Raw genomic sequence first — 17,007 nt, forward strand, 5'->3', positions numbered from 1 at the left:
AGGAGGGTAGAGGCCCAACATGTTCTCTCTAGGGTAATAGGTAGCAGCAACAAGCCCAGAGAGCCATGGATGACCAAAAACATTCAGGGTACGATGAGAAGGAAAAGAGAGGCTTTTAGCAAATACAAGGAGAGCAAATCAATGGAAGCATTAGTGGAGCACAGAAAGTGTAGGATGGAGCTTAAGAAAGCAATTAGGAGAACAAAGAGGGGATATGAGAAAGCTCTGGCTGGTAAAAGTAGGGAAAATCCCAAGATATTCTATAAGTATATCAATGGGAAGAGGATAACCAGGGAAAGAGTAGGACACATTAGGGACCAAGGGGGAAATTTGTGAGTGGAGCCAGAGGACGTTGGTAGGGTGTTGAACGAATACTTCACATTTCTCTTCACCCAAGAGAATAAGGATGTAGATATGGAACTCGGAGACTGTGAGGTTCTTGAGCAAATTGTCATAGGGAGTGACAAGGTATTGGAGGTTTTAGAAGGCTTAAAAGTGGACAAATCTCCAGGTCCGGACGATTTGTGTCCCAGGATGCTGTGGGAGGCAAGGGTGGAGATTGCAGGGGCTCTGACCCTAATTTTTAATTCCTCTCTGGCCACGGGGGAGGTGCCAGAGGACTGGAGAATGTGGTTCCACTATTTAAGAAAGGTTGTAGAGATAAGCCAGGGAACTACACACCAGTGAGTCTCTTATCAGTGGTAGGGAAACCATTGGAGAAAATTCTGAAGGAGAGAATCTATCTGCACTTGGAGAGGCAAAATTTGATTAGGAATAGTTAGCATAGCTTTGTCAGAGGGAGGTCATGCCTAACAAATTTGATTGAATTTTTTGAGCATGTGACCAGGTGTGTAGATTGATGTAGTTTACATGGATTTCAGCGAAGCCTTTGACAAGGTCCCACATGGGAGACTGATCAAGAAAGCAAATGCACATGGGATACAAGGTAACTTGATAAGTTGGATTCAAAATTGGCTTAGCTGTAGGAGACAGTGATGACAGACGGCTGTTTTAGTGACTGGAAGCCAGTGTCCAGTGGAATACCACAGGGATCTGTGCTGGGTCCCCTATTGTTTGTCATTTATATAAACGACATAGATGACTATGTGGGGGGTAGGATCAGTAAGTTCGCAGATGACACAAAGATTGGCCGAGTGGTTAACAGTGAGGTGGAGTGTCTTAGGTTACAGGAAGATATAGATGGGATGGTCAAATGGGCAGAAAAGTGGCAGATGGAATTTAACGCTGAAAAGTGTGAGGTGATGCACTTTGGAAGGAGTAATGTGACACGGAAGTATTCAATGAATAGCCGGACACTGGGAAGTTCCGAGGAACAAAGGGACCTTGGCATGTTTGTCCATAGATCTCTGAAGGCAGAAGGGCAGGTTAATAGGGTGGTGAAAAAGGCATATGGGACACTTGCCTTCATCAATCGAGGCATAGGTTACAAAAGCAGGGAGGTCATGTTGGAGTTGTACAGAACTTTGGTAAGGCCACAGCTGGAGTACTGTGTGCAATTCTGGTCGCCACATTATAGGAAGGATGTGATTGCAGAGGCAATTCACCAGGATGTTGCCTGGGATGGAACCTTTAAGCTATGAAGAGAGGTTGGATAGTCTTGGGTTGTTTTCGCTGGAGCAGAGAAGACTGAGGGGTGACCTGATTGAGGTGTACAAGATTATGAGGGGCATGGACAGGGTGGATATGGAGCAGCGGTTCCCCATAGTTGAAGGATCAGTTACGAGGGGTCACAAGTTTAAGGTGAGGGGCGGGAGGTTTAAGAGGGATTTGAGGAAGAACTTTTTTACCCAGAGGGTGGTGATGGTTTGGAATGCCCTGCCTGGGAGGGTGGTAGAGGAGGGTTGCCTCACATCCTTTAAGAACCACCTGGATGAGCATTTGGCACGTCATAACATTCAAGGCTCTGGGCCAAGTGCTGGCAAATGGGATTAGATAGACAGGTCAGGTGTCTTTAATGCATCGGTGCAGACTCGATGGGCCAAAGGGCCTCTTCTGCACTGTATCATTCTGTGATTCTGTGATATAAAATGAGCTTGATGCCCCTGATTTGGCTGCTACCTTCTGACATGTCTGGATGGCATGGCCCTACAAGGAGTTACACTCCTGTCAGCATAGGATCTCTCAGTGTCATAGGTACAGATAAACCTTTCTACTACATCAAGGTGCAATTCCTATGGAAGGCAGAAGGAAAGGATAGCCTGGGAATATGGAAGGTATGGGAGCTGCACCACTTGCAGAATAAACTAACTCAGGAAGTGGATCTACAGGGAACAGTGGTGCATGAAGCTCGGGCTCCGCAGGGTGCCTCAGACTGATTTACACAGACCTGCAGTACTGCACTACCAGTAGCAGTGGAAGTCGCTACAGACCCCAACTTTAATGTCACAAACCCACACAGAAGTAACATCACAGGTTTCCGTCATTTCTCAGTGCGCAAAGGAGGTCACTGAAGCTGTGTAATGCTACAATCCCACCTGTATAAAGTTCAGCAGCAAGCTGAAAAGGAAGTTAGTATAATACCAAATTACTAGCTCCACCATAGGAAAGAAAATCAATGACTGTACACACACAAACCTATTTGTGCATCTGCCCTATGCATACCTAATGAGGGAAAATGTGAGGCGCCTGCACACAATATCCTGCGTGATTCCTGTAAGCATGATGTTTGCTTTCTAAGGCAATCAAAAGTGACCAGCCTTTTGAAGGAAGGAAGACTGGAAGACTGACTCCTCAGTGTTGTGCCTGATACAAGCAACCATACCTCTGCATAATCCCCACACCCAACAGAGGACAGATAAAACGAGGCACAAGGTCAAAGTGGAAGACTGTCATTGAGCCGCTATCTGGAGTGCAAAAGCAACACTACAGATGATTTTCCAGCCTGAGGGAGGGGAAGGGGGTGGGGGTGCGGGGTGATGGTGGAGGAGGAAGCAGTTTACAAAATAATTCAGAAAGTTAGCAAAGTAACAACGTTATGTGGCAATGCTGCTGAACATTACCATGTACACCAGCTTCACCATATACCTGATTAAGGAGCAATATCAAATGAAGGAAGACCAGGAAAATGGGCTAGAAAAGTGACCAGCACTGCAGGCAGGGTTGTGAGGTTCTTCCACTGAGCTTTGTAACTGGGTTCCATTACTTTTGGTTGGACATATTTACAATCACAGAACTGCTATTTGTTTTATCAGTTTAGTTTTTGCTAATAATTGCATAGGTTCTGTTTGTTTTGCCTTTCTACGAACGGCCCTTTCTTTTTTTTATAGAATAAGGGAATGATAGAGAGCAAATATATTAAAAGTTAAATGACTCTATTCAGTGCTTCTGGTGTTTGTCTTCACTGTGTTTTCCTCTTGTTTTTATCCCCTGTGATGCATGAATTTCATGAACTGAATTACATCAGCCTGCTGGATGTGTCCCACTCAAAAGTACTCCCCTGAATGAGTACAAATGACTGTGGCTGCTGAGATAACTTGTGGGCCTGAGCAGACTCCCCTGAATGAGTACAAATGACTGTGGCTGCTGAGATAACTTGTGGGCCTGAGCAGAGAGGTTCAGTATATCTGCAACTAACCATGAAGTATCTTGGTGGTGGTGGTGGGGTCCATTGCTTTTGGAAGCAGTGCCTTCAGTTACCTGCACATTGCTATGTGATGGCATTAAACTGTCACTAACATGAGTAGAGCTGACTGCTGCAGTCTTCTCTGCTCATATCCCTGCTGGTGGCCACTGATTTGTCTCCGTGTAGGACACAAGGTGTCTGTGAGCTTTCTGAACCCCTCGTTCAAAGTTAGCTCTTTCAAGTAAGGTGAAACAAATCCACGACTACTTCTTGTGGTTTCGAGCTGGGGAGTAATGCTTCTTACTACTGTGCCTATGGCCTGTGCAACTGAGTTTGCTACTTAAGGTACCACCGGTGTTGATCTCTGCTTAACGGCTAATTCCAGTTCAGACAGTTGTTGTCCAACCTACAGTTACCATCTCGACAACTATATTTTATGGAGGCAAATGATTCTTCAACGTGAACCATGGAACTTGGCATTAAGTTAGGATACCAATTGGCATGTTGTGGGTGGAGGCTGTACCCATCTTAAACATGGAAATAAGCTAAGAAGAAGCATGTCTTTGGATTCCTATGCCATATTCCTATATTCCTGGCTCTTAATTGGACCTAGCATAGCATTGGCAGAGATATGTACCTCTCAGATGAATGGAAACTGTGGAGCATCACTGAGGGAACCAGGCCGTGATTATGGTTTCAATGGCAAATCATTCCTTTTCAATTTTCAAAGCAGCTCTGGGAGGGCATCAACTTATGTTCAAGGAAACCAGTGGCTCTCTTTAGCTAGACGTCTTGGTCTCTTTAGCACCCTAGATGTGCTCCGAAGTGGCATAGGTGCCATGCTTATTCTAAGTTTGGTATGGGAACAGCCTCATAGTTGGCGAATGAGGGAACCTCCCCATGACCACAAAAGCTTGACCAGTGACAGAGAAAGAGGTTCACATTGGGAGCACCTTGGTATTTATAATAGGATACACCCCACTGCGGGATTTCAGGGGCTCAATGGCTGGAATTTTACATTGGGTGGGAGGCCTCGCCCACCAGCCAAAAAGTCAGGGGTGAGCCCGCCTCCGCTGGGTCTGGGGAGCCACACCAGGATTTTATGCCCCTCCCCCCAACCCCCAGGCCCTTAAGTGGCCTTGGTTTTTTTTTTATTTGTTCAAGGGATGTGGGCGTCGCTGGCTAGGCCCGAATTTATTGCCCGCCCATCCATGATTTCCCTTGAGAAGATGGTGGTGAGCTGCCTTCTTGAACCGCTGCAGTCCATGTGGGGTAGGTACACCCACAGTGCTGTTAGGAAGGGAGTTCCAGGATTTTGACCCAGCGACAGTGAAGGAACGGCGATATAGTTCCAAGTCAGGATGTTGTGTGACTTGGAGGGGAACTTGCAGGTGGTGGTGTTCCCAAGCATCTGCTGCCCTTGTCCTTCTAGTTGGTATAGGCCGCAGGTTTGGAAGGTGCTGTCTAAGGCGCCTTGGTGCGTTGCTGCAGTGCGTCTTGTGGATGGTACACACTGCTATCACAGTGGTGGAATGTTAATGAATGGGGTGCCAATCAAGCGGGCTGCTTTTCCTGGATGGTGTCGAGCTTCTTGAGTGTTGTTGGAGCTGCATCCATCCAGGCAAGTGGAGAGTATTTTATCATGCTCCTGACTTGTGCCTTGTAGATGGTGGACAGACTTTGGGGAGTCAGGAGGTGAGGTACTCGCCACAGAATTCCTCGCCTCTGAGGCAGGAAGTCCCACCTCCAAGAGCTGCTAGACTGCAGCCAACATCAGCAGCAACAGAACGCCAGCCTAGGAAACATGGTAAGTGTCTGGGGCCTCACCAGGGACAATTGTCCAGGCCCTGGTGAGGCAAGGGGGGGTGGGTTCGGTTGGGGAGGGGTGAGTATTGTGCAGTGGGGGTGGTGGGAGCCCTCCGTGGGGCACAGGGTGCCCAATCAGGAGGGTCCCCCCCAGCCCACAAAGAGGCCACCACGTTTTTACTTGGTGTCCTCCTGGGGACCTCAGCCGCTCACTCACCTGCTGCTGGTAAAATACCAGCAGCAGCGGAAGGAGGCCTTTATCTGGCAGTTAATTGGCCACTTAAGGGCTTTGATTGGCCTGGGGTGGGTGGGCCATTTCTCGCCGCCACCCCTCGTAAGTTTACAGCGGGGGCGGGAAGGCATCAGGAATGGCACACTCCTCCTCCCACTCAATTTTATGACCCCACCCTCAGCCACTAGCCCATTCCTGTGGGGTGGGGTGGGGGGGTGGGTGGGGGGGTTGAAAATTTCCGGCCAATGAATATCGCCAGAAAACAGAACGCTGTTGTGATATTAATTGAATCAGGCAGAAATTCCAATGGCTCTGTTGAACCACCAGACATGCAGTAGTGCTGACAGCAGCACTATAGATAAACTGACCTGACCTAAATGCTGCAACCTTGGACTGTTTTTGGAAGGTGGGGGTTGGTCACAGACCCTGCCAGACTGAAGATTTCTGCATCATTAACAGCTTTTTCTTTTGATCCTAGGCTGACTGACCCCCAGAATCAACTGGCAATTGATTCCACTGGGATTGACAGCCACTTGAATTTTTCATGGTAGGGCCTACACGTAGGCACCTAGGCCTGCAAGTGGCAGACATAATAGTATTTGGCAGGAATCACAGCGGGGAGCTCAGGAATGCTTCCAGCCACACTCCCAAAATGAAATCAGGATGTAGGGATTGAAGGCGGAAAAGGCGGCTATACCCCCACTGGTTTCCACAGGAAAGAACCCAAAAGGAAACTGATTCTGCCCCCAGTGTGTGACCCCTTTGCCACCATTGCATCTAACCTCTATCCAAAGAGGGAGAAGAAATTCTAAGCTTATTTTGTAACCAATCTACTTCCCTGGCCACATTCCTCAACCTTCTTTGTCTGAGCCTGCACCATATCAGGTTGCTTCAGTTACGAGAAAGGTCCTTTACTTCATTAAGATTCTGGTCAACAACAATACAAAGGCCAAATTTTCAGTTCTGGAATAGTCATTATTGCTTCCACTCAAAACTGTATTGAGATTGATATATTGCAAAAAATAAGCACAAGGCATCAGTTTAATTTGAATCTTTAGCCACTTATTTATACATGAGCTATTTTTGCAATCATCAGTCAAAATTACAAACACTTGAGAGGCGCCCATTCTACAAGTGAACCTTTTAATAGAAAATGGACAGCTGAACAGTCAGGGTAACACTTTATTATTTAAAATATATTCTGTTGTTGTTTTTTGAACTTTACATTTTAATAATATAGTAATTCCCAAGTTAAAAATAGATTCTTTTAAAGTTATCTTGCAACAAAAAAAATCCGAAATTACATGTGAAAATTCATGCAGCCACAAGTAAGCTGTGCTGCCAGTGTGGTTCACTGTCAACTATTGTGATTGATGACTGATTGTAAAGTCCGACAGTATCACAGCTCGTACTCAATTACACTGGTTTCTCAAAACACGTGTACATTCCTTAATGTGAAATCACTTTCATGGTTATTTTACCTGACTGTCCAGTCCAAGGAAAATGAGCATCAAAAAGAAAAGAACAGCCCATAATGGTGCAAGAGGCATCATAGTGACAGCTTTCGGATAAGCAATGAACGTCAGCCCAGGACCTAAAGATAAACATAAAGGTGTTAATAATGATATCAGATATTCCCAGGATCAAAGTAGATTTTGGGGCAGCCACCCATCTTTCAAGTCTCACTAATTCTGAAGGATAGTGCTGGTAAGTTAAGATCATACAGTAGATAAACAGGGAATCAAATAGATAGGGCATGGCTTGTTAGCCTTCATTGCTTTCTCTTTCCTTGCTCGTGTTTGATCCTTCCTTTTTGTTCTTTCCTCCCACGCCCTCTCCTTTCCAAATATCTGTACCTGTTTAAAACCTGTTACATCTCCAACTCTTTTCAGTTCTGATGAAAGATCATTGATCTGAAATGCTAACAGTTTCTCTCTCCACAAATGTTGTTTGACCCGCTGAATATTTTCTGTTTTTAATTCAGATTTCCAGCATCTGTAGTATTTCATCTTTGAGATTGGATTCTGCTTCTTAATTGTCAGCTTTCCTTTAATGCAAATTACCGTACAAAATACAGATTTCTTTCTACTTTGTACCTAGAAGTGAATATATTTGCAAAAGTGACATGTTGAGATAGCGTTTTACCTTTACAGCCTGAAGCATGCACAGGAAGGGATTGAATGAAAAGAAAATTCAGTGGTTTTGTTAGGGGCATGTCAAGCTGACTGCCATATATCTAATACCTCATGTAACGGTGATGCAATAACTAAAAGAATATATGCATCTGTAATCATGTCCAGTAGAGCAAGGACAGCACAGTGGTCTTCAATCCTCAGCCACAAAGGCTGCATCTGAAGGATTACCTTAGCACCTCAAATGTCACTATGTAGATGCTCTCTGCTGCAACATAAAGTCTTAGAATTTTCTCAAAATTAGATAGATCAGTGCTGCCCCTTTTATTAAAAAAATTAGCTTGCTAGAGGCTTCATGAAGGGAGCTACACATACATTCCTGGGTCTGCTAATTTGCATTCCCATTGATCCAGACATTGATGTAAAACATGTGTAAAATGGGTGTAGGCAGCTGAACTACCTGAAAACTTTGGTGCAGTCTTTAAGAAGACAGTTCTGCCTGCATTCTGCCAGCAGCAGGCTCGGGGGGTAGCAAACAGGTAAAAGAGCACCAGTGTTTGTCTTTTCACTTCACTTTCTAATTGCTTCACTGCATATTTTAGCAATGTTTTTAATCAATATGCAGATTTATGGCTGTGCAGACCCCAGCAGGTCATAGCACCAAACTAGAAAAGGAGAACACATAGCTTTACTGAATCAGAGCTCCAAACTCTCCTCAATGAAATCAAAATCAGGAGGCTCAGACTGCTGGGTGTCAGTGCGAAAGGGCCATCCAGAAATGTAACTCATACAGCTTGGAGGGAGGTGGCACTGAGTCAGAACAAGTTCAATGACATCACCAGAGCTGGCAAGGTAACACACTGGGCACTCTCTACTTTTCTTCCTTGCCCACTCTGGGCACCAGCATACTCATCCTCTTAAAGCAAAGCTTCCCCAACTAACACTTCACACAGCACTCTGGCTAAGGGTGACTCTAATTTCATATCCTGTACACATCTTCTAAAAACAAGAACTGGCATGCAGAACCCTAAAATCCCTTCCTCCATCTTAATTGGCTGATACCCCAATATCTGTTACGTTACCTCTCCCATGTCACTTGGCATACACTCCTCAACTGCGAACCTATCATCATTTTTCTTTATCTTCTTGCAAGGCAAATGGCACACAGCCTATCTTTGCTAGGCGCTGTCAGAGGGGACATACATCAGCACCTCAACCCCTGTGAGGACAGCAGCTTGTGCGCACTCATTCGGCTCTTACTGTCAGAGATGGTGAGGTTGGTAGCATTTTGCTTGTGGCATGTTAGTGACTGAGCACCTACACTATGCCCCAGCATCCCTGTTAAATTTATTTTTGTCATTTTGGCCTTGCTACTGCTCCACTCCTGCTTAAAAAAAGGGGTAGCAAAGAGAGAAAAATCTGGGCCTATGTCTTCCCAAGAACTGTGCAGTGGTCACTTCTACCAATGCTATGATGAACAGTCATTCAAGACTCATTTTTCATTTCTGTATATACCTCCCTATCTAAAAATATTCCTGTTTAGCCTTTATCAAGCCACGAAATGGATATAGCAATGGAGTTGGGTTTTCTCTGCTAATTCCCGGGAACATATTTTAGGCTCAAACAAGACTCAAAGTCATAGTACTAATGGACAAAAATCCATTACCGGCTTCTGCAGCTTTTGATCTGCTCAACCCCACCCTCACCTGTGATGTCCTAGTCCCCATTAAAACTATTAATGTCTCTCACCCTGGCAGTTCCTCTGGTACGGTACAACACTCATCTCTGCTCCCTTAACTCCAAAGGATGCAGAATTACAGATATGGTGGATATGATTTAGTCATTCACTGCCAGATCTGGTCCTTCTATTATCTGCCAAAACTGCTCACTATTCTAGGATCATCCTGGAATGCAAAGATTAATCCTCTCTCCCCTGTCTCCTACACTCTCACCTTCAGCAACAAGTGCAAAGAGATCATGGACTTCTTTGTCAATAAGATTGAGAGCATCCAATCAGCTGCCTCTGCCATTTTCCTCCTATCTCCTTGCCCACTGCGCCAAGCTTCCTCTAAGGTTCCCCATGCCCTAATCCTCAACTACCATTATTCTCTAGTTTCTCTCCTATTTCCCTTCAAGCCCTCTCCAAGCTCATTTTATCGATGAGACCCATCGCCTGCTCTCTCCACCCTATTCCCACTAAACTACTGACTATGCAACTTCCCTTCCTGGCTTCCATTTTAGCTGATATTATTAATGGTTCTCTCTCTTTAGGCACTGTTTTTCTCTTTTGCAAAAAGAAAAAATACCCCTGGCCAGTGTTTCCTCTAAGCTGCACAGAAACCTAGAAGTTTCTGCACAGGCCGAGCACAAGTAGGCCCCTTTAAGTTACTGTGCATGAGCCTCCGTGTAAATAGATTTCAAGGTCATGTACACTTAAATGAATATGCACACGATAAAAAAAAGTGTTGCCCTTGACCTCTCAATTCTAGCAAACTATCATCCATCTCGAACCTCCCTTTCCTCTCCAAAGTCCTTGAACGTGTTAAAGGTGCTTTATAATTACAAGTTGTTGTTGGTGCTGTTCTACTGAAGGCTCCCTGTTTACTCAAATCTACCTTCTTGGTCAAAATGTGCATATAGAGAAAAGTATGGATCCTTATTACATCAATGTTGCAATGCTCCGTTATATCTATCTGAATTAATCTACCTCAAATATGTATTTTGGTAGAATTTAGCACGGCATACTTCCTTTTCCATAACAAACAATGGTCAAAATAATTTTATTTGGCATTCCCAAATAAAGGAAACAGAATTAAGCTATGTTATTCTTTTCTTTTTCAACTATAGTCTCATCTCTTAATTGGTAAGCTGCAAAATCTTATTTGTGGCTTCCATGGAAACCTGAATTTTTTGCTAGTTTGCATCCTCATTGTAAACACAATGCAGTTCCTTGGTACCGCCACTTAATGGCGCAATGTTTTGACTTGTAAATATGAAGCTGACAAAAAGCTTTAACTGCTCAGCAGAGCATGCTATTCTCCAGCTTCATGGGAGTGTGTTATTTTCTGGCTTAAATGAGCTGAAACACAGAAAAACAACTGCCCATATTTATCATCTTGATTATCTCCCAACCTCTTTCTGCTGTTTTTCCATTGTTTTACAGAGTTTCAGCCTCTCTGTGTTCTAATCCCTCCAACTTCAATCATTCCAGTCTCTCGGCAGCTTTTTGCTGCCTTGCAGAATGAATCAAAACATCACCAAAAGAGGGAAAAAAGGAACAGAAAGAAAATTATTTAGGAGGACAAGTAAGACACCTGGAGCACTATTTTTAAAAGCAGGAAACAGAAAAATTAAAAAAACAAAAAACAAAAATGTATATGAGGAAAAACAATAATTGGAAGGGGAGGGGAAGCTGTTGTACAATTAGTATAAAGAAAACCTTCCTCAGAAGGTCTAAAACAATATCTTGTGTTTGAAATGGAATACCACTAGTGTGTGTTTGAGGTTAAGACATATTTTTGGGGCAGTGCAGACAAATCTTTGCTCTACACTAAATCTGTGGTATTGCTAATCTTGTTGCTGCTGTTAGATAGGAAGAGTGGGACTCAATTCCATTCTCTAATGCCTCATCATAATGAGTAAACCTACAGAATCTCATAATTTAACCAGCATAATGTTTTCTCGGTCTAACTTCCGGTGGTTGAATATTCCTATTGCTGATGTCAGGCTAACCAAGAAGGAAATATTGCTCTGCAGCTTTTTGAGAGATTAAAAGTTAATTTAGATTTAAGCAGCATCAGTAAGCTTAGAAATAAACCATTTGACACCCAGTCATCAAGTGGCAAGTTTATAGCTTCAGCTTTAACTATCATTTGGGCATCCCTGCTGTTTCCCAAAATGTTTCTCCAGTTTCTAAAACAAAAGTAAAAATACTGCTGATACTGGAAATGTGAAATAATAACAGATGAGTTCTGATGAAAAGTTATAGACCTGAAATATTAATGTTTCTTTCTCCACAGCTGCTGCCTGACCTGCGGAATGCTTTCAGCCTTTTCTGTTTTTATCCCCCATTTCTAACTCAGTCTGTATTTTCAGTTCCAAACATGATCTCTCAGGGACCAAGAAACAAAGTCAGGCATGGTTCTGCCCAGCAGACGCTTAACTCTTATCATCAGGTCACAGAATAGCACTGGTCATTTTGTGGAACTTCATAGTTTGGGTTATCCTTCTCTCCTAGGGGACCAGACAAGGGAATGAAAGTAGAGACAAGGCGGCAGCAATTCCTCTTGAGCAGCATGCCAGAATGAGGGATATCGCATTGAATTCCCTGTTTCATGCCCAGCCTGATATGCAGTCAATAGAATCGAATATCACGTAGGAAGTATAATGGGCGGTTGACTCAATAACACCCATGTTTCACTATTGCCCAAAATGAATGCCTACCCTTTACTCTCTGCGAGAGTGGATACTTGTTAAGAAGTAATGTTGAGGTAGGAAGCAATGGTGTGCCCAAAATAAAAACAGAAAGTGCTGATGAAAGGTCGCAGACCGGAAACGTTAACTCTGCTTCTCTCTCCACAGATGCTGCCTGACCTGCTGGGTATTTCCAGCACTTCCTGTTTTTATTTCAGATTTCCAGTATCTACAGTATTTTGCTTGTATTATGATGGTGTGCCCAAATTTGCCTTTATTGTTATCTGGTTTGTCATGCTTAGATAAATTCACTTGGATTAAGTCACAATTTACCTGATAGCTTGCAACCCACCTGATTCAGCTACTTCTGCTATCGGCACTCCTTGTTCGAAAGCCATGAATCCTAATACAGAGAAAATAGCAAAACCAGCAACAAAGCTGGTGCCACTGTTGAGGCAGCAGAGCATTATGCAATCCCTGCAAAACAACAACAACATTTACTTAATGCTCAAAACAGCTTTTTGTATTTAACAAACATTTGACTATGAACTAGAGAGCAGTTCATTTAATATTCAACGTGATTACTGTATTGAATGTGTCTTTAAACAGAAGATATCAGTGATAACTTCAAAGTGTTTTTTTGGTAAGAATAACGTATTGTTTCTGTCACATCAAAATCAGGAAGAATTTATACTGATTATCTCTAAGCTCCCAAAACACAGAACCATAGAAAAATTACAGCACAGAAGGAAGCCTTTCAGCCCATCATGATCGTGCCAGCCGAAAAAACTAGCCAATCTAACCCCACCTTCCAGCACCTGGTCCATAGCCTCGCAGGTTACAGCACTTCAGGTGCATGTCCTGGTACCTTTTAAAGGAGTTGAGGGTTTCTGCCTCCACCACCGTTCCTGGTAGTGAATTCCAGACACCCACTGCCCTCTGGGTGAAAAGGTTTTTCCTCATGTCCCCTCTAATCCTTCTACCAATTACCTTAAATCTGTGCCTCCTGGTAATTGACCTCTCCGTTTAGGGAAACTGGTCCTTCCTGTCTACTCTATCTAGGCCCCTCATAACTTTGTACACCTCAATTAAGTTACCCCTCAGCCTCCTCTGTTCTAAGGAAAACACCCCTAGCCGATCCAATCTTTCCTCGTAGCTGCAACTTTCAAGCCCTCACAACATTCTTGTAAACCTCCTCTCTACTCTCTCCAGAGCAATTATGTCCTTCCTGTAATGTGGTGACCAGAACTGTACACAATACTCCAGCTGTGGCCTAACCAGCATTTTATACAGTTCCAGCATTACATCCCTGCTTTTGTATTCTATACCTCAGCCAATAAAGGAAAGCATTCTATATGCCTTCTTCACCACTCTATCTACCTGTCCTGCCACCTTCAGGGACCTGTGGACATGCACTCCAAGGTCTCACAGTTCTTCGACCCCTCTCAATATCCTCCCATTTATTGTGTATTCCCTCGCTTTGTTTGCCCTCCCCAAATGTATTCCCTCACACTTCTCTGGGTTGAATTCCATTTGCCACTTTTCCACCCACTCAATCAAACCATTGATATCTTTCTGGAGTCCACAGCTATCCTCTTCACTATCAACTACATGGCCAAATTTTGTGTCATCTGCAAATTATCCAATCATGCCTCCCACATTTAAGTCCAAATCATTAATATATACCACAAACAGCAAGGGACCCAACACTGAGCCCTGTGGAACGCCACTGGAAACCGCTTTCCATTCGCAAAAACATCCATCAACTACTACTCTTTGTTTCCTGTCACTGAACCAATTTTGGAGCCAACTCGCCACATTCCCCTGTATCCCATGGGTGTTCATTTTACAGACCAGTCTGCCATGTGGGACCTTGTCAAATGCCTTACTGAAATCCATGTAGACCACATCCACTGCATTACCCTCATCAATCCTCCTTGTTACTTCCTCAAAAAAATCAATCATGTTAGTAAGACATGACCTTCCCCGAACAAATCCATGCTGACTATCCCTGTTTAATCCATGCCTTTCTAAGTGGTAGTTTATCCTTTCCCTCAGAATTGATTCTAATAATTTACCCACTACCAAAGTCAGACTGACTGACCTATAATTATTTAGCCCTTGTCTTGCATCCTTTTTAAACAATGGTATAATATTTGCAGACCTCCAATCCTCTGGCACTTTGCCCGTATCCAATGAGAATTTGAAGATGATTCTCAGTGCATCCGCTATTTCATACAAATACCAAGCTAAACGTTTAGCCAAACACTATTGCAGCCTGAATGCACAATTGAGCCTGCCTCGCCCAACAATGCGAGGTAAGATCATTTGCAAAATTTTCTGGTTCCCTGGGAATGACATCAATGTCATGCATGTAAAGGGCTAATGGCTGTCTGTTATGCATCGGCTGAATTTCTAGCATGAGGGAGAGGAACACGAAGTACAGGGTGGGGGCAGTTGCACTAAGCAAGGGTAGACCTTGTTTTATTTACTAACAGTGGTCTGTGTTTCACCAGCTATTCAGAGTGGGTACAATGTGCTGGAAAGCTTCAGCTGCAATGTGGGGAGGATCCTAATTCAATTAAGCCTTAAGTGCAGCTTGTTTGTAGGCTCCCAGCAGGCTTTTCACTTGCTGTCTGGGGCGAAATTGGGCTTGGTAGCGCCAGTTCCCGTTAGGGTTTCAAAATGGCCCCCACGTGTGCATGCACATTTCTTGCATGAAGTACACCGGACACCATCTTGATAAAAGTGTTGGTGCACATACACTTAACATCTTCTGGCAGTATGCAGAGCAGGCAGATCACGACATCAATCAGTGTGCAATGCTGGTTTGACATCAGCACACACCTCCTTCTGGAATGTGCCTTTGCAAAGCGAGTCTGGAAAGAGATGCAATGGTTTTTGTCCCGGTTCATCCTGAGCAGCTCTGCAATGCAGGACTCAGTTTTCTACGGGCTGTTCCCAGGGACGTACACTGAGATAAACATCAACTGTTGCTGGAGGACCATCAATTCAGTGGAAGATGCACTTTGGTCTGCCCAAAACTGGCTGGTCTTCCAGTGCAAAGAGCTGTCCACGACCAAGTGTTGCAGACTGGCACATTCCAAGGTCCAGGACTACGTGCTGAGGGATGCACTAAAGCTTGGGACAGACGCTGCAAAGGCTCAATGGGGAAAGGCCACTGTTTGAGGTCCTCCCGCCATAGTATACTGAGGGGCTGGAACCCGTGTTAAACCCCTCGGGCTGTATGCACCAGAGAATGTTTTGACATGTAATGCAAATGTTCATCATAATATAATCTGAAAGGCAAGTGTAGTGAGGCACCTCATGTACTGTATTGAAAGAAACTGATCTGTACTGCACTTTATATAATGTTCAATTTGAATTCTTATGTAATGTATTTTTACAAATTGTATGAATAAAGTAGACCTTTGGAAAAAAAGTTTGCCATTCCAGCCGATGGTCTCTCTTAACCTTGCACAGCTTAGCACACATTTAGCACCATGAAGGGGCCCCTCCCCCACCCTGACAAAAACAACACTGTTTAAAGGAATCATCAACTATTTATAGGTTAGCTGATGGTTTATTTCTTCTGGCTGTTGCTCCAATTCTTCACGGTTTTTGGTGCTTTTCATAGTTGTTTTAAATTTCAAAAGTGTACAAGGAGTAGCTGCTATGAACTCTACTCCTCAGAAACCTAACTTAGAATCATAGAATGATGCAGCACAGAAGGAGGCTATTTGGCCCATCGTACCTATGCTGGCTCTTTGGTAGAGGTGCTGAAGGACTTTTTCTTCACTTCAAGGCTTCTGCACAAAATCACTGTTCCCAGCCACAGGTATATTAGTAGGTCTTCCTCTTCAAATCCAGCATGACTTAGAGAATGAGCAGAGGCCACGCAGAGCAGGACAAGCTGCTAGAAGAGGGAGGAGGAGGATGGGGGAGAAGAGTTCTCAGCAGAGGACCATATCTGCTTAGGGTGTTCAGCGAACAATTCTCCCACCCTAAACCTCAGTGAGAGCAGGGCAAGGACTGCATTGCCAGTGGCTTTGAAGGTTACTGTAGCTTTAGACATCTGGCTATTTCCAGGCTGGTGCTGCAGATAATTACAACATTTCGCAGTTTGCAGTGCATTGTTGCATAAGGGAGGTCATTAAGGCTCTCTATTCAAAGAGAGAGAACTTTATTTCATTCCCTCTTTCCAGAGAGAAGCAGGCAGAGTGAGCACAACGTTTTGCAAGGTTTGGAGACTTCCCTATGATGCAGGGTGCCATTGATGGTTCATACATTGCTTTGCATATGCCACATTTCAACTCTGCCATGTACGAGAACGAAAGGGATTCCATTCCCTCAAAGTACAGCTGGTGTGTGACCATAGATATTTCATCATGCAGGTCAATGCCTGGTACACTGTGGTAGTCCCTTGTGTCAGCAATATTTCAGCCACCATAACAAACTATAGGGTGGCTACTGGGTGACCAGGGCCATCTGTTGACAACATGAGTAAAGAGTTTGGTTTGCAATCCATGCACTAATGCGCAGCATGAATACAATGAGAGCCATGCTGCCACAAGAAATGTGATAGAGCAAGCAACTGCCATGACGATGCAACAATTTCACTGCCTGGACTGTTCTGGAGGACCTGGCCTTAAGATTTGTGGTGGTCTGCTGCATGCTGCAGAACCTTGCCATCATGAGGAAACAGCCCCTCCACTATTTCGAATGATCTCAGCACCTCCAGTAGCCACCATGCAACTTCCCTTTAAGAGATGCAGGCTAGCTTTTAGTAGTACTAGCAAGTAACAATATTGGGTCCCTTGCTGATGCATGCAGTCAATGAA

General features: G+C 44.1%; 1 protein-coding gene across 2 annotated transcripts in view; it reads right to left on the reverse strand.

Annotated features, from left to right (window-relative positions):
* slc6a11b (solute carrier family 6 member 11b) overlaps window positions 1-17,007 on the reverse strand; it is a 213,659-nt gene that overhangs the window by 26,097 nt on the left and 170,555 nt on the right. For both annotated transcript variants that reach the window (XM_068051852.1, XM_068051853.1), the window contains 2 exons: window positions 12,519-12,643; window positions 7,103-7,215 (listed from right to left, as the gene is read on the reverse strand). In XM_068051852.1, coding sequence (XP_067907953.1) covers window positions 7,103-7,215; window positions 12,519-12,643 — 238 coding nt within the window. The remainder of the gene's footprint in view (window positions 1-7,102; window positions 7,216-12,518; window positions 12,644-17,007) is intronic.

The sequence above is a fragment of the Heterodontus francisci genome, chromosome 19 (assembly GCF_036365525.1).
Source record: "Heterodontus francisci isolate sHetFra1 chromosome 19, sHetFra1.hap1, whole genome shotgun sequence".
NCBI lineage: Eukaryota > Metazoa > Chordata > Chondrichthyes > Heterodontiformes > Heterodontidae > Heterodontus > Heterodontus francisci.